General features: G+C 43.8%; 4 protein-coding genes across 32 annotated transcripts; 2 read left to right on the top strand and 2 right to left on the bottom strand.

The window, feature by feature from the left end:
- Positions 1–481: 481 nt before the first annotated feature.
- On the bottom strand, positions 482–2405 carry LOC135643112 (ethylene-responsive transcription factor CRF2-like). 2 transcript variants are annotated; one of them, XM_065159708.1, is made up of 2 exons: positions 2059–2405; positions 482–1804 (listed from the first exon to the last, which is right to left on the bottom strand). In XM_065159708.1, the coding sequence occupies exon 2, from the start codon at positions 1761–1763 to the stop codon at positions 738–740; it is 1026 nt and encodes a 341-aa protein (XP_065015780.1). In that variant the 5' UTR covers positions 1764–1804; positions 2059–2405; the 3' UTR covers positions 482–737. The 2 variants fall into 2 exon arrangements, with proteins under 2 accessions (XP_065015780.1, XP_065015779.1); XM_065159707.1 differs by having other exon boundaries at positions 483–1804; positions 2172–2405.
- Positions 2406–5566: 3161 nt separating this feature from the next.
- LOC103991345 (F-box/kelch-repeat protein At3g61590-like) lies at positions 5567–7760 on the bottom strand. The gene is made up of 2 exons (XM_009410764.3): positions 7472–7760; positions 5567–7022 (listed from the first exon to the last, which is right to left on the bottom strand). The coding sequence occupies exon 2, from the start codon at positions 7002–7004 to the stop codon at positions 5787–5789; it is 1218 nt and encodes a 405-aa protein (XP_009409039.1). The 5' UTR covers positions 7005–7022; positions 7472–7760; the 3' UTR covers positions 5567–5786.
- A 2524-nt stretch (positions 7761–10284) lies between these two features.
- On the top strand, positions 10285–13890 carry LOC135583037 (RING-H2 finger protein ATL67-like). 2 transcript variants are annotated; one of them, XM_065159129.1, is made up of 2 exons: positions 10285–11639; positions 12956–13583. In XM_065159129.1, the coding sequence occupies exon 1, from the start codon at positions 11048–11050 to the stop codon at positions 11618–11620; it is 573 nt and encodes a 190-aa protein (XP_065015201.1). In that variant the 5' UTR covers positions 10285–11047; the 3' UTR covers positions 11621–11639; positions 12956–13583. The 2 variants fall into 2 exon arrangements, with proteins under 2 accessions (XP_065015201.1, XP_065015200.1); XM_065159128.1 differs by lacking the exon at positions 12956–13583 and adding an exon at positions 13618–13890 and having other exon boundaries at positions 10286–11639.
- A 2009-nt stretch (positions 13891–15899) lies between these two features.
- On the top strand, positions 15900–23805 carry LOC135642071 (ABC transporter G family member 4-like). Of its 27 annotated transcripts, none has more exons than XM_065157885.1 (7): positions 15900–19020; positions 21570–21612; positions 22132–22287; positions 22857–22874; positions 22957–23046; positions 23157–23358; positions 23447–23805. In XM_065157885.1, the coding sequence occupies exon 1, from the start codon at positions 16001–16003 to the stop codon at positions 17921–17923; it is 1923 nt and encodes a 640-aa protein (XP_065013957.1). In that variant the 5' UTR covers positions 15900–16000; the 3' UTR covers positions 17924–19020; positions 21570–21612; positions 22132–22287; positions 22857–22874; positions 22957–23046; positions 23157–23358; positions 23447–23805. The 27 variants fall into 27 exon arrangements, with proteins under 27 accessions (XP_065013957.1, XP_065013951.1, XP_065013949.1 ...); XM_065157879.1 differs by having other exon boundaries at positions 22948–23046; XM_065157877.1 differs by having other exon boundaries at positions 22831–22874.
- Positions 23806–23824: the final 19 nt, after the last annotated feature.

Here is a 23824-nt window from a genome sequence, read left to right as displayed (position 1 = left end):
TTGAAAGCACTACTGTTCTGTCCCACCGATGGTTTCAGATGCAGACGAGAAACCCCATGTACCCGAAAGACCCAAAACATACTATAGACCACATGGTACAGAGAACCCCAGCCATGGATTTGTTTTGGAATCTTCCATTTGCCTGTAGTTGGATTGCCTGGAAACAGTGACTTGAATGAGCATTTGGAATGACACTGACGTGGAAAATGGAAGATCTCATGGAGCACAGATGTACAAAAGATGAACAGTGGATGTCATATTTAGGGACTAAACCATGCAGACCGATGAAAACATGCTGACAAATGCTTCCACCACGATGTTAGTTGAGCAAAGATGTGCTTGATCTCATCGGAAAGGAGCATCGATCGACAAACACAAAGAGAAGCTACGTTTTGAAAGAGAGATGAGATGTTTCACAGGCCATGCTTCACTTTTGGCAGCAAAAAACAGAGAGAGAGAGAGAGTGTGTGTGTGTGTGTGTGTGTGTGGTCACCACCCAAAGCCAGCTTTCTGTCCTCGAAACATCCCACTTTAAGTACTCCTTTTAACGTGGCAGCTACAAACTCTCTCATGTACAATATAAATTAGAGAGGAGAAGGAAAATTTCCACAGCGCACGGGATTCCGTTCCGTCGCCGTTAACAGACGGAGACACGTTGGAGGGCAAAACTGCAAATATCGGGATGCGAGAAGGAGGGGGGAAGCCGCGTTCCTTCGGCTGACAGCCACGACGCCAAATTAGAGGGCGGGGAGAGCGTCGATCGGGAATAAGTCGCCGATGTCCTCGAAATAGTCGGCGTTCTGCCACGTGGACGACAAGAAGTCGAGGTCCAGCTTCGGGCCGATGAGGGCGTCGGTCATCTCCTCGGCGAGGTTGCCGATCGGCGCGGAGTCGCCGAAGTAGCTTGGCTCCGAATCCCACGTGTCCAGGAACTCGTCGAATAGCGCCGGTACCTCTTGGAACGGCGGGAAGTCGCCGAGCTCCTTCAGTAAGCTCCTCGTGCCGGCGGAGTCTGGCGCCTTAGGTGGTGTCGGCGTGTCGGTTTCCTCCTTGAAGCAGGTGGCGGAAGGTGAGGAGGAGGACGAGGAGGAGAAGCCGCGGAGGACAGAGGTCGGGGAGGAGAGGTTGCGCGACTCGTCGCTGGAGTCGCACGCGTCCGAGACGGAGGCGAGGTTGTTGTCGGAGCGGTTCTTCTTGGGTGGCGAGGCGGCGGCAGCGGTGGGCCGGGAGAAGTTAGTGGTGGCGCTGGGCCCGCGGAGCTGGATGGCGGCAGAGTCGTACACCTTGGCGGCCTCCTCGGCGGTGTTGAACGTGCCGAGCCACACCCGGACGCGGCGCCAGGGGTCGCGGATCTCCGCCGCGAACTTCCCCCACGGCCGCCGGCGGACGCCGCGGAACCGCTTCACGCTCCCGTCCCCTTCGCCCGCGACCGGGGCCTTCCTCTTCCTCGCGGGGACGGCCTTCGTCCCCTTGTTGCTCCTGCCGGCGGAGGAGGGCCGGGCCTCGAACCGTATCTCCTGGACGTAGCGGCGGACGCGGCGGGACTGGCAAGGCAGCTCGTCATCGTCGCCGGAGGAGTCAGTGGCGTCGAAGTCGTCGCAGAAGAAGCGAACGGTGCGGGGCGCGGGCAGCGACGAGAGGGGCTTCCGGATCACGTCGACGTGCTCCCCGCGCACTACGGGCAAAGAAGGCGTCGCCTCCATCGCTCTCAGCGGCAGAGGAACGAAACCACAAGCTTCACTCCGCTTCACTCCACTGGCCATCTAAATCGGCATGTGCTCTGCTTTCGCCCACCGCCGCGACCCTGTTCCAGAAACCCAACACCTCCCACCATAAAAATCCAACCTTTTTCCACGCCAAAAAGCGATCAGAGAGAGGGAAGAGAGGCAAAACGAACAAATGGGAAGCCACAAAAGGGCGATTCCTCTGATATCCCCCAGGCGAGGCGAATAAAGACTGATCGGATGGCTTGGACATCCAACAACGAGTATACAACGGTAGAAACAGTCAGGGAAGCTGAAGACAATAAAGCAGTGAAATTTCCAGGAAAGTTGCGACCTTTGAGGGACGATCACACCCTTTCACCCCCTACGGGATTCCACCACGCGCAGGAGAGGGGAAGAGAGACGGAAGGGAGAGGTTCAAAGGGCAAACTGAGCTCTTTTTGGTACCTCAAAAGGGAATGGTTTCGGCAGGAGAAGCGTTCCCAGGAGAGCAGGCACAGCTCTGGATTGGGTAGTACTAATTCTGGTAGCTCAGTGCAGTAGCAGCAGCAACAGCAGCAGGGGCTTGTATTGGTGGAGCCTCTGCTTGCTCCGTGTAACGAAACAGCAGCAGTACAAAACACACAGAAGAAGATTGATAGAGAGAGAGAGAGAGATTCGAGTGAGTTCGTTTTGGAGCTGAGAGAGAGAGAGAGAAGGCTACAGAGCAGGCGTCGCCGTGCAGTTTTATAGGATCGGCCAACGGCTCGGCGCTCCACATGGTAATAATTAATTGTAATTCTAATTAGTTTCGGGATGTTTATTTATTTAAATCGGGTCGGGTTTATAAGATTAATTTATTATGCTCATCAACATGTTATCGGGTTCGATTCACTTAAGATCCGAATCCGAAACCATTCTGATACGGACATGTACCTATAAAACAATCAGATTCCGTACCCCGAATCTTAAAGTTTATGTACTACGCGAAATCAAATTGTTCTTTTTTTTTTATGATTATTGAAATCTTTCTCATCCTACTAAAAAAAATATTAATCTTTATATTGGATCCACTAATGGGGTTTTTAAACTCGCTAATTAACTTTCCTTTATTGTTTCATTAAATTCAACACATAGCTTTGGGGTTTTTGACTCGCCAATTAGATGCATTTGGGAATTAATTGGGCACCTTTAATTGCATTTATCTTTGCCTATGGTGCCACAGTGCTACGTTTCCCTTGACCTTCCTACCCCCACGAGGTACTGCCCGACTCGAGCCACGGCTCCCTTGTAGACCAGCCCCTCGTGTCGTGAGTCGTGAATTAACTCAACGCAGTTCGCACTCGGTCCATTTAAACCAAGTGTTGAATGAGGTAAAGGAATAATGACACGCGATTAAGCATGAATTGGTTGGGGATTTTGGTATTAGTCCAAGCGAAGGTCAGTATATAGCAAGAACGAGACAATCGGAATTTCTTCGATCTCAAATTTCTTGATATCATTACTTGCCTTAAACTGAATGATTTGGTCGAGTTGATTGTCTCACATTGAGATTCGAAAAAGATTTCATCATACGATAATTAGATCAATAATCACATGAACTCAAACAATCGAGTCGAATCGAAGGGGTTGTATTATAACTCGTTGTATTATAACTCATTCGATTAAGAATAGGAGGAATTTACATCGCCATTGAGGATGCTTTGAGATTCATGCATGAACTTAATAAATATTATTGAGATTCGTGCAATAACTCCCGTGATGTATTAGATTATTATTATTATTATTATTATCGTCTCCTTATGTTGGATTCAGCAAACAAAAACAACTAAAAATTAAGAAAACTTAAGTTTTGGTAGATTGTATCGATCTCATGTGTGTTTTCATGTATTTTTCAATCAAATAAAATTAATATCATATTTTGTCTCATTTATAATTTATAAATTATAGGAGGTTGACTCCAATGGTCAAGTTGACATATATTTATCATCTAAATAATTTTTTTCCCAATAATTAATATATAAAAAGTATATATATAAATATAAAAATTCCAATAATTACAAGTTAAAATTATATATAAAAAATATATAAAAATTTTCCAATAATTAATATTATATTACAAATATCCTAATATTCAAGATAATGGCTCACTTGTAAGCTTTTTTCCTCTATACTAAATGCCCTATGAATAATTGCCTTTAATATTTGTAATTTGTTGGCAATAGATACATGAGATGGGATGGTAAGATAAAATTTGTTGGCAAATCAAATTTGGCTTCATCAAATTCTTCTCCCTTGTGGTGGTAAGATGGCTAATCTTTCAGATGTCATCAATGGTGCACCTATTTTCATTTATTTTATTTGATCCTTTGAAGAGATATGTGATATTTTAGTTTGAAATGAAATGGTTAAAACTAATTCCGATTTAGTTTTAATTTTTAATCGATTCATCGTTTGTTCAAACCAAACTATCATTCGAAAAACTCAATCATACCAATGGCTTTATAACCCAAAATAAATTAAAAATAATATACTCATTTTACTATTGATGTCAATTCTCAAATAGGTAAAACTTAAGATTTTATCATTGTTATTATAATTATTAATGTCAATCCTTAAATATTATTGCTATTGTATTATTGATGCCAATCAAACTTATAGTCGAGATGTATAAGTTTGGACAATGGGAAGTAAGACACCGAAGAGAGAGAACGGATAGGTTGCTACTTCCTACCACCATAGCTAAGGGATAGAATGCTAATGGTAATAAATGGGTTCACGTGATAGAGAAGGCGTCGCTTTGAGATTCGCGCCCGCCACCCCGACGTGAGCCCGACGGCATTAATTGTCGAATCATTAATGCAACTCATTAATGCACATCACATTTGCATGAGCTCAACATGTGGAAATCGAAGTGGGTCATGATATGATCTCCGAGAGGGTTTTAATCCTAAGTCATGTAGTTGGGAAAAGAAGAAAGAAGAAGAAGAAGAAGAGATGATGGAAAGTGCAGTTGGAAGTGCAATTTTAAGCTGGGGAGAAAATAAATGAAAAGAAAAAAAATGTAACCAAAATAATCCCTCCCTACAAATGGAAATGAATTATGTAGCTTTTCTTTTTGTGGGAATCATTAAGAATTCTATGTTTCAAGATTTGTGTATGTATGTCCAATCTTCATAGTATTAATCATTTTGGTTGCTTTTGAGTTAATTAAACAAAGAAGAAGAAAAAAAGCAGCAGTAGGTTTCCATTCTTTTAATGGCTGCTGGTGATCCAGTTGGGGACAGCAGTGGCATTGACGGGTTGGTGGAGAAGACAGTGGCCTTGGCTGCCTGTGTGCACCAGCTGACATGCCCCGACCATAAATGGGGGAAGCTGTGGACTGAAGGCTCCCTGCAGCCACACTTTTCCGCACACACACCAAAACCTGATGCCAACACTTCTTCTTCTTTTCTTCTTCTTTCTCCACTGGGCAACAACCACCTTCTCTAACTAGTGTACCTTCTCCTAGGATGGATGATCTCATTCTTTCCTCGGCTCCAGTGCTCTCTCTCTCTCTCTCTCTCTCTCTCTCTCAGCTCATTACCCTCTCAGTTCTAGGGAAGCAAAAGAATCTTCCTGTGTTGTTACATGCCAAAACCTTCCAAACCCTCTCTCTGCCTTCTTCTTCCGAGAGTACCATTGCTAATCATTTCAACATCTGAAACTTCCCCCCCCCTCCCTTTTCAGCTTTAACCATCACCGGAGATCTCGAGTACAGACAACCCTCGCATTCTTTCTAGGCATGCCTTCCTGTAATCTTCACCTGATGAAATTGGAAAGCATGGCTTATTATTCATTGGTTTACACAGCAATAAGTCACATAGTACTGTTCCTGAAGAACCTTGACTTTGCAGAGACGAAGCTGGCAAAAGATGTTATGATTTGATGTTCGTTGACCGACACTAAGTCAAGTCTCAAAGAAGAGACTTTTTGGAGGCATGCATTGATCTGATTCTACTGTGAGGGAGATGGACATCTTCTGGATTTCTTTGGTTTCGGTGGATCTAACAAGGAAAAGCTGTAACGAATGCCATGAACAGGTCAACAGGTGATCTCGAGCCTGGGCTCGAAGCAGAAGCCAGTGAAGAGCTGCAGGGGGAACCTCTTCGTCACGGGCGACTTGGCGGACCACCTCCACTGCTTCAGGCTCATGTCGAAGGTGAGCAGAGCCGGGGATCCAAAGCTTTGTATGTAGATGAGGTCGTCGGTGCCGCTGCTGGCGAAGACATCGTCCAACTCACCGAACCCCTGGAAGAACTTGTGGGGCATCCGAGCAACCTCTCGCCATGCCTCCTTGTGAAGCTCCCAGATGCCGATCCCCTTGATGATGCCCGGCCGGTCGTGTTTCCCGATCCCACCGACCATGACCAGCCTCTCCCGGAGGTTCATCAGCCGTCCGCAGGTCAGCGAACATGGGACAGGGATGGCCATGCGCATGAGCGGCGTGCGAGAAGACCTCGTGGAGAGATCATACATAACCAGGCAGTGTCTGGACTCGGCATTTCCCAGAACACCTGTGGGGTAGATCAAGGAGTAGAGGACTCCATCGCAGATCACGCACTCATCCCCTCCCCTCCATCCAACCAGTACTTCTCTGATAGCGGTCACCCATGTCCCAGTCTCCGACTCGTAGATGTGGATCGAGAAGTCCCACTGGTAGTAGTCCTGCGGCACCTGCTTGCACTTTGCCACCGCGACCACGTAGCCGTGAGACCTCCTGTCCACGGACATGGCGAGTGCGGTGTAGTCAGGGAACTCACCACCGGGCGCATCCTGCAGCCTCTTCCAGTCCTTGGTGATCGGGTTGCAGACGAACACCCGGCTCCTGTTCTCGCCATCCATCAGGCAGACCAGCCCGCAGGAGGATGAAGTGGACCAGTTGCTGTTCTCGATGCAGGGGAATCGGAAGCCGTACCACTTCCGGAGGCTGGGCTCGTAGGCGTAGCCACCAACCACGTCGTCGCTGCAGGTGAACATGAAGTACCATGGCCTCTGCGGCGACATGGCAATCCACGAACGTCTCCCGGCATGTACAGCTTCGTGCCATCTTTTGCACACACAGCCCGACCTGATGATGCTGACGATGGGCAAGAAGGAGAAGACCTTCTCCAGTAGGTCATCAGGCAAGACGGCGTCCAGCGAGACTAATGTGCTTCCTTCTCGGCAACCACTAGTGTCCTCAGGAATCGCTCTCAATCCAGCAAGCTCGGTTCGGTGGAAGGAAGCAGGACATGATTCCCGGGATGCCTCACCTTCCATGAAGCAGAACGGAAGAACCTGAGGGAACGATTACCAGAAGAAGAATCAAATCTACATAATCGGCAAACCAGAGATACGGATCCAACTCTGGCAGCTGCACGAGATCGAGATTGGCTTTGGCCACCTCCGAAAGATAGCTCAGATGAGACAAAATCAAACACATTAGCAGACTCAAATCACGAAGAACCAACAACAGGCCTTGGAAATGTGCCAAAGCATTACAGGTAGGCGAATACTCGACAAGCCAATATCCCATGATACTATGAAATGCTGGTCTTGTCACATCTAATCACTGTAATCCGTAAGGACTAATAACAAAAGGAAAACATAAATAAATAGCCTCAGCAATCAAAAAAATGGAGAAATAATAGCAATAATGCAATTGATGACAGTGAAAACAAAATGATGCTAATCATGACCATGATGATACCAAGAAATAATAATAAATAAATAAATAAATGCTGTACCTTATCAGAAGAAGATTAGGCAAGAAGAGACAGCCAGATCCAAAACTTAATGTGCTTGGTTCTTTCTCTTAGTATGAAAGAGACATGTTTGTTGCCCTCTAATATGTATTCTTCTTCAAGATTTGCAGCATCAGAGAGAAGCACCTCTGCCTCCTCAAGGTTGATGGAGTGGAGGGACATGCAAGGAGATAGATATAACAGTAGGCTTGGCTTGCCTTCAACAGGCTACAAGGAGTTAAAAGTAAAGGATGGGTGATGAGGGGAAGCTGGGAATGGTGGAAATAGTGGTGTGGAGGTGTTGGCGATGATGTCTTGTGTGCGCCACTGGATATAAATACCTGCTGAGGGGAGAGAAAGGATTGAAGGCTAAGCTTGTTTGGACTCACTCGAGGAAATGATGGCCACCTTCCTCACCCCCACCACTTTGAGCTTTGGCCCATCATGTCTTTTGTGCCATGTATTCCCCATCCTTTCTTTAGAGTAGGGGAGGATACGGAGAAAGGAGAGGCCCCAAGTGTTTTTTGGCACACAGTGGTGAGGAGATTGGACCTTTCCCCTTTATCCTTACCTTTTACCTCCCCTCACCTCCTATAGAGAGAGAGAGAGAGAGAGAGAGAGAGAGAGGAAAAGGTTGGTGATGGTTCTTGGTTGGATTGGGTTCCTCTTATAGTTGGTGGAGACACCATGGTCCACCTTTACCTAACTCAGAACAACAATGCTGTGCTTGTACTCATTAGATGGTGTTGATTGTCCTTGGCATGGTTCATCAAGACATGAATAGGGATTGCAATGGATCACTTGTTTCAGGTATTGTGTCTGTCCAATCCAACTTATGTTGGATTTAGGCACTCATTTAGAGGATTCTAACTTGAGTATAAATGAAATATATATATCCAGATTCTAACTTGAGTAAATTTTTTTTTTTGTATTTTTATCTATTCGACCTACTTAACATGATGATTGTATTTTGAAAAATTATATTTATATGCGGTTTTAACTTTGGCTACGAATTACAAATTGATATTAGTTACACAAATTCCATATACAAAAGATATTTATATTTTATCAATATTTCTTTCGTAGAAAAAATTCTTATTAAAATTTAAATATAATAATAAAAGGCAACAAAAATGGTAAATAAATTAAATATGAATATTTTGTTATATAAAAAATTCAATACTCATCATGACTCCGATATTTGAATGTAAGCAATTTAATACCTACTTCCTATCGTATATTCCTTAATGAATTAAAATATCTCAGGATACCGATGTCGTATCTAATCAGATTCGATATAGATATACTAAGAAACACTGAACTATGAAAATCCAATCAACATTCACCTCCCGGTTACTGATTTTGATATCAATAATCGAAGATATTTATCTTTGAAAATTAATATATGAGATAATGAATCATCGTCGCTTGTTTAATTTTTTTGATACAAAAATATTATCAAACGAGATTTCAAACCCATAAACATTCGGAAATAAGTTTAGGGAATAAAATTTAGAAATTTGACATCATGTATACAAATCAATCCAACCATTTGTCACCCGAAAATCCTAATTTGATGATAAAAATTCTTGAGTCATATTATTATCATAGGGCACCAAATATTGGTTCCAGAAATTAGGAACTGAAGTATTCTTAAACACACATCATTCCTTCACCCTGTGCTTAACCTTCGATTTGAACAAGTGAATGAGGCACATGTATATGATGGAAGTCATTCCAAAGTGTGTTCTCAGCCCTCCTCCTGCATCTCTTCTCCTTGGAACAGACAGCCAGCACAGGGTGAAACCAAAGGGATGGGATGCAGAGGAGGTCATGAGCTCTGTGACCTTCCCTTGGACTCACCATCATGTTGCCGGACAATGGGGGCAGTGCAGACACAGTTTTAGTGTTCATCAAAGCAAGAACAACTGCTTCTGCCACTAAATCTTGTGGCCAAAGTAAACGTGCTTTCTCATTGGCTCTGTTGTGGCCTCTCACCTTCCAAAGTGGTACTCTTGACACTGTGTTACTACAGGGGAACTCATCAAGTGGTGGCCACACCACTACACCGGTCATGCTTCACTCAGTTCCCGTGGAGAGTTAGGGATGTCTGAAGTGTGTCCTCAGGCCGGGAATAAGAAATATGGATCAGGAAAGACTGTGGCTCTCCTAAAACACGAGGCCATCCATGACTCAGTTTCCAAGATCCAAGTCACACTACAACATCATTGCAGCAATGACTTGCATCAGCTTAGAATACATTAAACTTGTCTGCCAATTACGATCTGAAAGCTCATCAGTTTGGAAAAGCCCAATGCTTTTGGACATGATGCATTTTGCCTTTTGAAACCTACAAAGGCATGCCACAGCCCCAACATAAGTGGGTGCAACGTTCCTCTCAACAAGAGTCATGCTCCCCAACCTGAATCAGCGTAAAGCAGCAGACAACAGTAAGTAAGTATATATATATAAATATATATATCGAATAATGTTCTAATTTATGGAATAATTTTATCAAAATGATGATAACGAGAGGAAAGAGAAAGGCTATGTATCAAAACAATTAATTCAGATGTCAAAAGTAATTTTTGTTATGATTGGTGATGATGTGGCAGATCTAGCTCTATTTTATTGGGTAGTGCCCACGTATTTAAGTATTGTCCCTAAATGATATATATGATGGGATGGGATTAGGGTAGATGAAGGTGGCAGAGGCATGGTAAGGACTCATTATTGAGGTGTCTCTCCGATGGCACTTTGATCGATAGGACCCAATGATCGCTTAGAACATTATAATGTAAAACCAACCTCCGAGGCTGTGTCAGGTTTCAGGTTGGCATGTGGTCCTCTCTCTCTCTCCCTCTCTCTCTCTTGTTGTGCTCTCCGAGAAAGCCCGCCCAATCAACAACGACATTAAACACACATTGGAGATATATCCAAGCCTTTGGGTTCGGTCACTCGACGCGTCATCTCCGGTCACGACCTCAAGCGGGTCGGCGATCCCCGGCCGCACGCCGTCGTGCGGGTCGACGTGACCGGCCGCGAGAGCCCCACCCGGAACCACAGTTTCGTGTTCGTGATCGGAGACATACTCGATCTACAGCCGGTGGTTGCAGTGGCGTTGGATGGGCCGCCTTATCGGGTCATGAGTGGCGATGGTAATGCCTCGGTGGATTCAACCTCGCAGAAGAAGAAGGGAAGAGGAAGAAGAACCGATGGATGGTTGACAACACTGCTTGCAGGCGTGCGTTGCGATCGTTTATATTTAGGTTGAAAGCGAAGCACAAATCGATTGGAGTTGGGTATTGTTGTTCGTCGATCACCAGTTTTGTCGCTGCAGCTCCAGTGTTTGCTTTCTTCCACTTGGGCACCTTTTCCGTGGACGGTCTAAAATTTTGTCCACCACCTATTTGATGCAATGCTCCTCACTTTCTCTCTCCGTCTCACTCCCCATTCAATGCAGTTCCTGAGCAGACCCACCCACCTCCCCCCAAAAAGGCTAACCCTTCCTTCCCCCTTCCCTCCCCTTCCCTCTCCTCTCCTCTCCACAATGCCACTGCCGCTCCTCTCCGCCGCAACATGTCCACTCACGCCTCCCCCGGCGGCGCCGCCTCCTCCTCCTCGTCCTCTTCCCTCTTCACGACCCTCAGTTTCTCCTTCGCTATTGCCGTCTCCCTCGGCCTCCTCTCCGCTCTTCTCGTCGTCTCCTACATCTGCTGCCGCCGACGACCCCAGAACCCCGGTTCCGCCCCGGGCCCGATCCCCGCCGAAGGCGTCCTCCAGCGACACATCATCTTCGTCGCCGAGGACGACGACGGCGAGGACAGCGAGGGCGGCGGCCGGGCATCGGGGCTCGATCAGGCGGCCATCAGCTCGTACCCTAAGTTCCCGTTCTCGGCGGCCAAGGGTGGGGATACCGTCTGCTCGATCTGCCTTTGCGAGTACCGGGAGGGGGAGATGCTCCGGATGATGCCCGACTGCCACCACTACTTCCACCTCCTCTGCATCGATGTCTGGCTCCGGCTCAACGCGTCCTGCCCGGTCTGCCGGACGTCGCCATTGCCCACGCCGGTGTCTACTCCAATCTCAACACCATTGTCAGAGCTCGTCCCGCTCTCCCAGTTCGCAGCTGACCGCAGGAGGAGGAGCTAAAGCTTTTGCAAAATAATCAGTGGGTTAATTAGATTATCTGTCTTTCTTTTTACTTACTTTTCTTCATTCTTACTGTTTGATAGACACAAGATAGCAAAAAAATTAAGTTTTGGACTAGAATCAACGATATATCGAGATTATACACACACACACACACAGCAAGGTCTTTGGGAAATCCAATTTTGTTGCTCAATTTGTTAGTCCCATACCTGAGGTAACATTAATTAATGTAATGTTGAGTTGTCAGGAAAAATGGTTAAATGTTGGATTTTTAGTGTGAGCAGAAAGATCTTTTGAGTGACATTGTGTGGATCTTCATGAACTAAATTCTATGAATTTTCTCCGTCTTTAGGCAGCTATCAAGGAAACATAGTGTAGTTGCAAAGAACTTGTTAAGTTTGCGAAATAATTGATATGAATTCATAGAACGATTATCTTTCTTGCTTTCCAAATGCAAGTAAGTGTGATCGGGTCACTTAAAGTGACATATCATTTTCCATCAAATTTATGGATGGAAAGCTGACCCTTTTTTGATCTATTGCTTCAATTTTTCATAGTATACTGCATTTGCAGATGTATATCCAAAGGTTAGCTTGTGCCATTCAAAATAAGTGTGTAATTTATGTAAATGTACCATAGAGAGCTTAAGAGATTAAATATGTCCAGTTTTACTATAAAAAAAAATGACTTTGCTAGTCAAAATCATCAGTTTGGAAATGGGTTTGCAATGGAGTAGAGGTATGAAAGCAATTATGAACTGGTTTAGAGAAAACAACTTGTCAATGTTAGGAGTATTTTGTTTAGGTTATAGTTAAGCAAGCTTAAATTGTGAGTATAGAATGGGTCTAAAGCATTCCAATTCCTATACACAAGCCTGATAAAAGCTGCTTGGTAACGGACAATATCTAATTTAGGTATACTTGATTTAAGCTAAGCTCAAACATAAGGGAACAACCCCTGTGGTGAATAATTTTGTTCTCTCTACAGGTTTGTACCTTTTTTTATGCTATCAAATAGTGAAAATAGTATGCCATATATGTATACATGTGTGAACTAAATTGTATTTTAAGTGTAATTGACCGAATTCTGAATAAACTATGATATTCAAGGCACAGTTTCAATTTTATTCCATGTCTTGCCTTTCCAAATTTAACTTTTTGAATTTGTCTTTTAGAAGCAGGGACCTCTCCTGAAATTAAAAGGTTCTCAGTATTAAACTTTTGAAGTGTAATATAAGCTGCATTTATGCAACTGCAATTGGTTTTCCTTTGACTCCATGTAATCACTGTAACATCTGACCAAAATTTTTCTTTTAAAAATCTCATGAGGTGACAGGCAGAGGACATATCTAAGAAAGGTCAGTTTGCTCAAAGTTGGTGAAAGTTTATCCTTCAAAACATCAAGATGCCTGGCTGTTTTCCAGTGGGCCTATGCTGCTTAAATTGTATCTGATGGTATATGTGAAATCCAGTATGGGCTTTGTTGAACATCCCAGTGGAAATATGATTTAGAAACATATGGGCAGCCTAAGATGGGCGTTTTATAGGAGATGTTTTCCCACTGCCTATTTTCCCACAAAATTTGGGGCCCCATAATTGCTTTTATGAGATCAATCATACAAAGGTTGCAGAAATAGGGAAATGTGGCTTCCAGTCTCTCTTTATTTTGTCCTATGTGCTTTTTAGAAAACTAAACATATATGGTGGGATATTGCAGGACTCTAGACAACAAATTTCCTCCTTTTGTCCTCTCTGATGGTTAGTCATATATTATGTTCATGCTGTTAGATAATTTTTAGTCATGTATGGCTTTTACCCTCCAGTTTTTCCATTAATAGTAAGTATTTGCTTAATTTTCTGTTAAACTGGTCTTAACTGCAGCATTTTGCTATGGGATAGTGTAGCTGTCTTGTATTTGTATTTTTCATGTGTGAATTTTCCCCTATAACAAAAATATTAAAAATGGTTCACGAAGTTCATTGTATCTGTACATCGCAGAATACTCTACATGGAGCATACATGCTGGAGGTTTGTGGTGGTATAATTCATTAAGCCATCTGTCATCATCAGACTTTTAAGACCTCAGAAGTGTTGAAAACAAGTTTTCAATCCAGGAAAGACACTCTCAGTCTGTTCTTACTCAAATATTGGTAAATTACTCTTTCCCTTAATCATGGGTAGTGGTGCTTTCTAACAAGGCGGAAATAGTTTCCGAATTTTATCAGTATCTAGCATGTCTCTGTTTTTAATGAGAAGCTGGAAGTTTCTGAATTTCTAAGTATATAAGATAGATTTTGATTGTGCAATCAGTATCCAAAATTTTTTGGGTACATGTCCCAAAAATGGTGTACTTCATGGAAGGTGCTTCTTCCTTGGCAAGTGAAATGGTATTCCATGGTTACAGGTGTATGTTACACACCTTTTATTCTAGCCCTAGGAAGACTAGCTACCATTGTACGCTAGGAGAGTATCACTTGAAAAAGCTCTCTGAGAAAACCCAAATCCAGTCTCCCAGGTTTGATTGACCATAACTCTAGTTTGGCACAAGTGTGCTTGAGAGGCTGGGGCTTAACATGAGGAAGCAGTCTTTTTCATCTCTCCTAAAAGTTTGAATTTCCGAGCTTTACTTCATTTCTTCTTGCTTGAATGCTCTGTCGTATTATTTTGCTGCTTTGTCATGTTTTGCGTAGACAAAAATATTGAGGTTGATGCGTGAAGTTGATTGGAAAATAAATGTTTTTAACGACAAACAATTAGATGTGGTTCTCATAGTAGATAAAAGGAGAAAGTTCCCTCGGAGATTTGCAAATGTTATTACTAAACAGGATGAGATAAGTAACATTGTTGTGAGAGAGGAAAAAAGGAGACCAAAAAAAAAAAAATCATCCGATATTGTCAAAAGGTTTAATTGCTCTCAGTACAATCAAATATGTTGTCTTAGACGGATATAGCTGATTCTAAATTATTAGGATATTACCACTTGTTGTTATTTGCCATGTTAATTGATAAGTACAAAATTCTGGATTTCTGTTATAGAGAAGAAAATTTGGGATAGACGTGATGTTGCAGATGTCACTCAACTCTGTGAGCATTTGATCTACTTATTTTAAAGGAGGTAGAACAAATATGTCTCTGGATGTTCCTAGATATGATTGTATTGTTAGGTGATTTGATCTGATGGAAGATGGCATGTGTCGAATGAAAAATGAGATAAACATAGTATAGTGATCAGAAGTTATGCATGTTGAGACATAGCAGACTAGAAGGATGTTATTAGTAGAGGGGTACATTCGTATGCTTTTCTCAACTGTACCTACCTCCACATAAGACTCTTCCATGATTGCCCATGAACAATTATGTATTTGCATGACTAATCCTTATTTATTGTTATTATTTTTTTCTCTATCTGAATCAACATCAAGCTATTTGATTAAAGAATAATTCCGAGAAAAAGAAACAAAAGAGACTTGTGTCATCCCATTTATTTATTTATTTGAAGGTATCAACCTATATATACTCTATTTGTTCTTATATGTTGTGGTCACTGGGTCCTCCTCTCTCACCTAAAACATACATATCCAAACGGATGACCATCCCGGCTATGTGGAGACTCTCTCTCTAGCATAACTTAAGAAGTAGACAACGAAGACAGAATTATAACCCAGCAAGGTCACGGGAAAGCACATTCCACACAGAGGAGGCATCCTTAGCGGGCGTTTGCTACAGTAGACTCGTGACTCATGCATGCATGCATGGTGTAATCACGAGTGTGTGCGGTGTGGCCTCTTTTTGACTTCACGTGCTGACGCCTTATAATTAAGTTGATTTCATGCTCTGAATGATTGCTTGATGTTGGCCTATTCATGCCCGAGTATGTAAATAAATCAGACGTAAATTGTTTTTGTTTGGCTTGCCTCGACTTTTAATTTAATGTTCCGATTCGGTGACTCCAGCTCATAACTTCATCCATGTTTTCGTTTTCTGTTCACGACTTCCGGGTTGAGATTCAGATGACGAAGCAATTTTGTTTCGTTGCTTCGTAATTCTTGGAGTTACGGAAGCGGAATAGGTGTCTGCATGTTACATATATGACCTGACACGTAGCATACGTGGAACACACACGTGTCGAGGTCCATGTAATTAGGAATTCTGAGTCTGAAGCTGACACGTCGTCGTAACGAGGCGTCGACAATCCCATACACAAAGAAGAAGAAGAGGACTGACGGAGCGTGCCGTTTGCATGGGAAGTTATAAAAACAGTGTTGTTTGTTCACATGGTCGTCACTTTTGGTGTTTGATCAAATGCTTTAGCTTTTGGGTATCAAAACCTCCCTCCCTGTCTCTTATTGTTTCTTCTATTCATCCTCTCCCCCATTGCAGGATGGAAGGACAGCCATCTTTCATCCCCTCTGTTAGCAGCACTCCTTCCTCTTCCTTTTCTTCTCCCACCGCTTCCTCCTCCTCCCCCTCGACCACCATTGTCATGGCCGAAACACCACCGTCACCTCCTCAGCGAGAACAGAAGAAGACGAAGACCTTTGAACTGACGGCGCACTCCATATTTTATGTCAAGCCCACCGCCGTGCACGCCTTGAAACTCCTCCTCAACCAATGCCGGCCCTCCCAACCGACGCATTACATCCTCCGCGACGTCTCCCTCACCGCCCGCCCCGGCGAGCTGCTCGCCGTCGTGGGTCCCAGCGGCGCCGGTAAGTCCACCCTCCTAGACATCCTCGCCGCCCGCACCGCCCCGACCGCCGGCTCCCTCCGCCTCAACTCGTCCCCCCTCCACCCGGCCTCCTTCCGCCGCCTCTCCGCCCACGTCCCCCAGCACGATGCTTCCCTCCCACTCCTCACCGTCGCTGAGACCTTCGCCTTCGCCGCCCGCCTCCTCCTCCCCCGCCACGCCTCCGCCTCCGCCTCCGCTGTCATCGCCTCCCTACTCGCCGACCTCCGCCTTTCCCACCTCGCCCACACCCGCCTTTCCGGCAACCTTTCCGGCGGGGAGCGCCGCCGAGTTTCCATCGGCCTCAGCCTGCTGCGCGACCCTGCGGTGCTCCTTCTCGACGAGCCTACATCCGGCCTCGACAGCTCATCGGCGCACCTCGTCCTGCAGTCCCTACGGAGCGTCGCTGCCTCCCGCTCCACCACCATCATCCTTTCCATCCACCAGCCCAGCTCTCGCCTTCTTTCCTCCATCGACTCCCTCCTCCTCCTCTCCAAAGGCTCCGTCATCCACCACGGCTCCCTCTCCTCCCTCGACCGCTTTCTCCTCTCCGCCGGCTTCTCGGTCCCCTCCCAGCTCAACCCCCTCGAGTTCGCCATGGAAGTGCTCCACCAACTCCCCCACCCGACCACCACCCTTAAAGCACAACGAGCTTCCTCCACCAAGTTGATAGAACCGAAGATCCAAGAAGAAGAAGAAGAAGAAGACATCACAGTCCACTATTCCAGTTCTCGAGTTCGAGAAATCCTGACGCTCTACGGCCGCTGCTGGAAGCTCGTGTTCCGCACCAAACAGCTCCTCCTCGCCAACACTATCGAGGCGCTCATCGTCGGCTTCCTCCTGGGCACTATCTACATCAACTTGAGCTTCGACGACGAGGGCATTGGCAAACGGCTCGGCCTGTTCGCCTTCACTCTCACCTTCCTACTCTCCTCCACCACCGAGACGCTCCCCATCTTCGTGGGCGAGCGCCCCATCCTCCTCCGCGATACTTCCTCCGGCCTCTACCGCCTCTCCTCCCACCTGGTCGCTGGCACGCTCGTCTTCGTCCCCTACCTCCTCGCCATCTCCCTCCTCTACGCCACCTCCGTCTACTTCATCACCGGGCTCTGCGCCTCGTGGGCGGCGTTCACCGACTTCGTTCTCATCGTCTGGGCCCTCGTCCTCACTGCCAACTCCTTCGTACTCTTCGTCAGCTCCCTCGCGCCGGACTACATCGCCGGCACGTCGCTGGTCACGGTGTCGCTGGCGGGCTTCTTCCTCTTCTCCGGTTACTTCATAGCAAAGGAGAGCATGCCGGAGTACTGGGTCTTCGTGCACTACTTATCTCCATACAAGTACGGGCTGGACGCGCTGCTGGCCAATGAGTACAGCTGTCAAGCGAACCGGTGCTTCGAGTGGGCCGGCAAGGAGATGGGAGGGGGGTGTTTGGCGACCGGAAGAGATGTGCTGGCGAGGCGAGGCTTGAGGGAGGGAGAAAGGTGGGCAAACTTGCAGGTTCTCTTTGGGTTCTTCGCGTTCTACCGCGTCCTCTACTGGATCGTTCTCCGGAGGAGGGCCTCCATGTCCAAGAAATGATCCAAAGATGGAAGCTTGGCTCCTCATCAAGTTGCAGTAGTAGTGTATGGTATAACCTCAAGTACGTACGTGCATGTGTTCCACTGTCTTCTTCTCACGTTCTTCTTCTTCCATCTGTAACCTAAACCTGCAACTAAGATCTTTAACTATCGTGCTGTCAAGGGTTTGCTTCGTGTTCATAGCTTCATCTTTGGAGGCAAACTAACCCATAGAAACTATTTACTGAACCCTAAGATGGAAGCACCTGACAGCTGCAGAGGCAACCGTGAGCGGGCAACCATGTCGTCTCCCTCCACCACATCACCACATGCTGCTGGGGCCATCCATGGCTCCCACTGCGACCTAATCGAAGGAGAAGGGCGAGGCGACGGTGTCCCGTCCTCTGTTCCCTTCTTGGGATGTGCGCAGACCTCACGGGTTCTTTGGGCGCATCTGCGTCATGTGAACTTTGGCCGTGTCCTCTCTGTCGAGCTCGGTGTCGTGGTTTCCATCTCTGTTCGTGAAGCCGAATCATGCATCCACTGTGGTCTACATCATCGGTTCTTCCGTCTCCCAAAAGAGATGCACTCATTGCAGCGTCCATTCTCGCATGTTTGTGAGAAACGAATTGTCATACGATCACATAAGACTGGTTTTGCTATTTGTTTCGAGGAAGAAAAATGAAAATTTCATTTAATAATTTATTATTACGATTATTAGTTATTTAAGAAATAATAAAGGCAATGCGTAGACAGATGAGACCAGTGGGACTGAACAAAGAGACAGGTGGCGATACGTTACCAACCCAGTCCCGCCTGCTTCGTCTCGCCTTGCAATTCATCGCTCCTTTGCTCGATCAATGCGTCGTGGTTTCGTTAATCTGGCGCTCCGCCCCTGGCGATCGATAGCTCGCGGTTCGAACTACAATGGATGATTTAGGGGTTGAGCTTGTAATCGGCTATTAGAATTGTGGGTGGACGTGGAATTAGGGTTATGGCAAGGGGACATTGAAGGGAACCTTTGGAGCAGCTACTGAGGACCGGGCAGTGTACACTTGCCGGTGCTTCGATCGGAGTGATGCTCTCCGCTTTTGGATTCTCCGACTACACCGATTTCTGGTAATCCCTTGCTTTTCTGAGCGGGTACTTGTCATTTAATGTGCGATTTGGTTGACTTGGCGAGTTCTTGGTGGCTTAATTGATTGATCTTATCAAACCTATGCTTGTGTTCTGGTTCCTAGTGTTTTTCTCGAGTGATTGAAGTTAATAGCCTATGATTAATCTATGCTAGCTACTTGATTGCTTCTATGGGGCTACAAACCTTGTGGAGCTTTGGGCTCTTATGTCTTGATATTTATGATCTGAAGTTTAATATAGATCTGCATAATCTTTGCTAGTAAGCGTGTTCGTGGTTGGTGATTGGGTAAGTATTTTTACGAAATTTGTCATCACCTATATGCATCTGGATGACTTTCCTCTGGTTCTGTAGTCGTACCTTCATCCTTGACGCTATGGTTCTATAGGTCAACGATAATGGCAACAGAATTCAAGTACCATGTTACTGTAGATTACAGAATTTCTTTTTTTTTCTTCCATAGATCTCCATGCCATTTTGCCTCTGCTGAAACTCATTCTCTGGTAGATCGTTAGTTTCACTTTTTTTTTTCACTTCTACTTTTTACGTTAGCTCTTATTTACTACCATCTATGGCTTATCTGCATTGCATATCGATTTGATATTTCTTATGCTGAAATTACGTATATTTATTGGTTTGAAATAATTTGGACACGACTGTAATCTTTCTGACTACTAGAATACTACTTAATTTTAAGGATTTTGGTTATTCTTCACTTCTAGTTAGTTGGCTTCCATTTATCTTGTTTCTAGGTAAATGTGTTGATGTAACTTTTATAAAATTCAACAGCTAATTGGATTAAAACATGAGTATTGTATCATTGCTCTTGTTAAGTTACTAATAGGTCATTTCCCATTTACATATTTATTCTACCAAATTAGTTACTTATATCTTTTCTGATGATTATTAAAATAATTATCACATAGCATTCTGGGAGTTTAAGTAATTGTTTAAGCTATAGAACTAAAAAAAACATTAAACACATGGTAGCTCGACTATTTCATCATTTTGTAGTAGACCATGATAAAACTGTCAAGATTGCTACCTTTTTGCCACTAAAAAGTTGTCAAATAACAATCTTGAACATCATTTTAGAGTATCAGTTGGTAGGATTAAGATCTACAAATGTATGTCACAACATTGTCTTTTGCTTTGGATTTGTTTGGTTCTGTATGTCTGAAGTAAAACTTCTTAACTAATTTATTTGAGGATTTTTAGTAATTCAGCTATTTGTATTTTATAAATTAGCACCATTATATCAACTATCCAATAAATTTAGCCTTGTAGATCAAGTATTGACTACAAACTCTTCTAGTTGGCCTACATTTTGAATCAGTTTGAACAGAATCCAAAACATCTTACAGTTTCAGCACAAAGCAAAGCGGATGTTTTAGTTGTGTGTAGGCTTGCTTGATCTAGTAGAGCATGGGTCAGCATGGTTAACATGGTTATGTAAGTATGTAAAACTCACTGGTGACATGAGATGGCTTAAAATAGATTAATGGTTCGAGGAGATATAAAGGAAGACCAAAAATAATTGTTAGAAACAACAAAAAGAGAAGTAGCAATATTGCCATTAAGACAACTTCATGATGAAGAGGGGTCAAAATTTTGGAACCCAAATGTTCAGGAACCACAGCTTGTATCATTATTGACTCGTGGTTATATGGAAAAACTTACCCTTCTATGCATGCTGAGTTGGAAATTGTCAGTTCATGCAAGCAAGGTTGTGAAAGTGGCCAGGTGGTCCATAAGTAGCAAGGTCCTTAAATGGCTCGGCATCACCTAGGCATTCAAACTGATTTCTTAGTAACTTTAGCTGTCCAATATTTCAAAATTAAAAAAAATGACCAATTAAACAAGAGTACATCTTATCATATTTTCTCAACCGAGATATATAATTGATTGCACAGTAATCCACTAAAGTTCATTAATAGTTTGATATGAAGTAAATGCATATGGCTATCCGACTAACATAGAACCTGAAATCTTTATAATTTTTATTTCAAAATTTTCTTAGTTTTTGCTAGATTTTTTTTTCTTTTCACAGCAATTTGCACAAGACTGGAGATCAGAACTTGTTTGATCATTGATGTTAAACACATTAATACCCAGGAAAATTCCTTGAAATGAATCATGAAAATCAAAGGATTGTCTTACAAATTTTTCACTGGGGGTAAATCAATATGTTTTCGTTTGTTTTGATTGCTGAATTTAGTTTTTGAGGTTGTATCCCAAGTCATTCAGGATTTCAAGCTAGAGAAAAATCCTTATGTAGGTGCCAAAGATGGTTGAGTTGAGCTGAAAGTCACCTATTCAAGGTCTGAATGCCTTCACCATGTGTGACACTCATTAGTTGTAGAATGTATCTGCTGCATCTTGCTTTCAACTCTCCTAAACTTTTCTGTCTGGTGTAGATGTTGCCAAATATAAAGTCTCTGATTTCTCAGCCTTTCTATTGGAGGCATTTGCAGAGTGCACAAAATTGAATTCCTGTCCTGTAAATTCAAACAAGCTGTTTCACCTGATGCAGGTAACAGCGACTCTCTCACTTGCGGCGGCATGCTCTTCAGCAGGTGTGACTGTTTTATTTGTGAAGGATGTGAATTTTTGCTCGAAGTATCATGAGTTTTCATGTGGCAGATACCAAATCTCCACTGCAATGGCTTTTATCACATGTTTGTTACCCGCCAAAACTTCGCTGCTAATGTTTTGGATCCTGGCATCTGTTTGACCATACTTGTACATCCTTCATTGTAACACTAGTTTCTGTAAAACTAAATCAGTCACTAGAGTAGCTTTCCTCCCCTTTTCTAATCCTTTTGTGGGGGCTGAGGGAATGTGAATGAGTTGTAATGTGTTCCTTAAGTAGTTAAGATGATTTGATTGTTCTTCAAGCCAATAAAATTCAAGCCTTTTTGAATTTTTATACAGTATTTCAGCTGTTGTTCTAATTTGTTGTATTCTGTTATATGACACTGCAGTTTCTTTATATACACCCTCTTCCATTTTTCTTTTGAACTTTCCAGTTGACCACTTGCAGCATGATGAACCAACACAATGGTTCCTAGACCTATTGTTCCTCCTTTCTACAGGTTCCTGTTACTGTGCTTTGATGATGATCAACACTCCCTGCCTGGATTGATCACAGCTTCCTTTCTTCTTCAGTATCATTTGTCTGTACCTGAGCATGTTGAGAAACTTGTCAGTGAGTTGAGACACATTATAAGAAGATGGATGTTAAAATTAAGGTTGTTTTTCTCCTAATTCATGGGTCCACATTTTTTAGTAGATAGGTGGAAAGTAATCCATTATATGTTCATCTTTTTGTTGATTTGGAGCCATCTGAAAATTGCTCTTTTTATGTTTTCATCGTATCCTTGAATGATTCCTTTTATCATCTTGCACATGCAACTTCCAGGAGAACAAAATTTCTTATTCCATGGGGAAAGAACATTTGTACCAGCATTTTGCATTCCCTTTATTTTTGTGAGTTCTGTGCCACCATCTAATAATCCTGTATCGTGATTTCTTTTGTATTTGTTAGATTTCATTCCTTACTGATTGAGAATGAGATAATATTACTGAGAACTCTTTGATGATGGTATAGAGTACACTCTTTGCTGAAATCTGCTATAGTAGAAAAAACTAATTATTCCTGACAATTTGGTACATGAAGATAGCATCACAGGATTAAACTTCTTCTGTTGCATCAGTAACTACGAACTTATATTTCTACTGTCATGACATCCAACTATGTTTTAACATTCTTTTACGTTCCTGCATCAAGAAAGAAGTTGCATGTTCTTGACTCTTCCAGTTGCACCAAGACAACCAGGTTGGCCTTGCTCACCTTTGTGATCTTCGGACGAGCTGATGCCAGGTGGTTCGCCAGACTAACTTTGTTGCAGCTGGAGCAGGTGCTGGTGGTGACGTCGAGAAGCCTTTGATACCCGAAGATGACCGGAGTCCGCTGGAATCACTGAGCAGTCGCATGTAATAAGCTGAAGGTGATTCATCAAACCATGAACCTTGTAAAGAATCTTCCCCTCCACTTGCATGCTGAGTTATAGCTCTGTAGATGAATGGAATGATACGTTCCATTGTGCTTGCTTATTAGATACGGATGCTGGGAAGCTTGTGCAATTCTCTTGAAGGGAAAAGAGGGAGAGGGGGTTCGCATAAAAGGAAGAGCTGGTTGAGGCTACATGAGGTACAGTACTGTGTGCCACTGCTCAAGCAGTAAGCCTAGCAACTGTGAAGTCAGGAAAGCGACTTCAAAACAATACAAACATGGTAGAAGGAGAAGTTGATTAGGAAAGGTTTGTTTCTGGCTAATAGCAGTCTCTCAGTTGGCATCTTGCTGAATCCATTGGTAATATCTAAGTTGAGTTTGCTTTCTGATGGCAGATTAATTGGGTTAGTGATCCAGTTTCAACTCTTTCTTCATGGATCACTCGCTACCTCCCTTCAAGAGGCTACCGGCCAATTTTATGATCTCCACAATTTGGTGAGGTGTTCCTCTCAGTGGCATCCTCAGACAACATGGGATACTATAAATGTATAATGGATGACACTGTAAATGTCGATTGGATTAGAGTCTGTTATACAAGTTGAATGGGAGAATTGAATGTGATGTTATAACCATGAAGAGATAAAACTGAAATGGCAAGACTCTTCATGACTGATGTTGTATAATATTTCTGATGTGTTTAGTAGTCAAGTATACGGGATAAAACACCTCTCTGGGTGGGGAAGATTGTTCTGCATGTTGACTATTCTGCATGT

The sequence above is a fragment of the Musa acuminata genome, chromosome BXJ3-7 (genome assembly GCF_036884655.1).
Source record: "Musa acuminata AAA Group cultivar baxijiao chromosome BXJ3-7, Cavendish_Baxijiao_AAA, whole genome shotgun sequence".
NCBI classification, from domain to species: Eukaryota; Viridiplantae; Streptophyta; class Magnoliopsida; order Zingiberales; family Musaceae; genus Musa; species Musa acuminata.
Note: the sequence above shows the minus strand (reverse complement) of the source record. Positions and strands in the feature narration are given on the sequence as shown.

Excerpts from the sequence above, each read along its gene's own strand:
- LOC135583037 (XM_065159128.1), top strand. The coding sequence starts at position 11,048 with ATGTCCACTCACGCCTCCCCCGGCGGCGCCGCCTCCTCCTCCTCGTCC.
- LOC103991345 (XM_009410764.3), bottom strand. The coding sequence starts at position 7,004 with ATGGAAGGTGAGGCATCCCGGGAATCATGTCCTGCTTCCTTCCACCGA.
- LOC135643112 (XM_065159708.1), bottom strand. The coding sequence starts at position 1,763 with ATGGCCAGTGGAGTGAAGCGGAGTGAAGCTTGTGGTTTCGTTCCTCTG.
- LOC135642071 (XM_065157880.1), top strand. The coding sequence starts at position 16,001 with ATGGAAGGACAGCCATCTTTCATCCCCTCTGTTAGCAGCACTCCTTCC.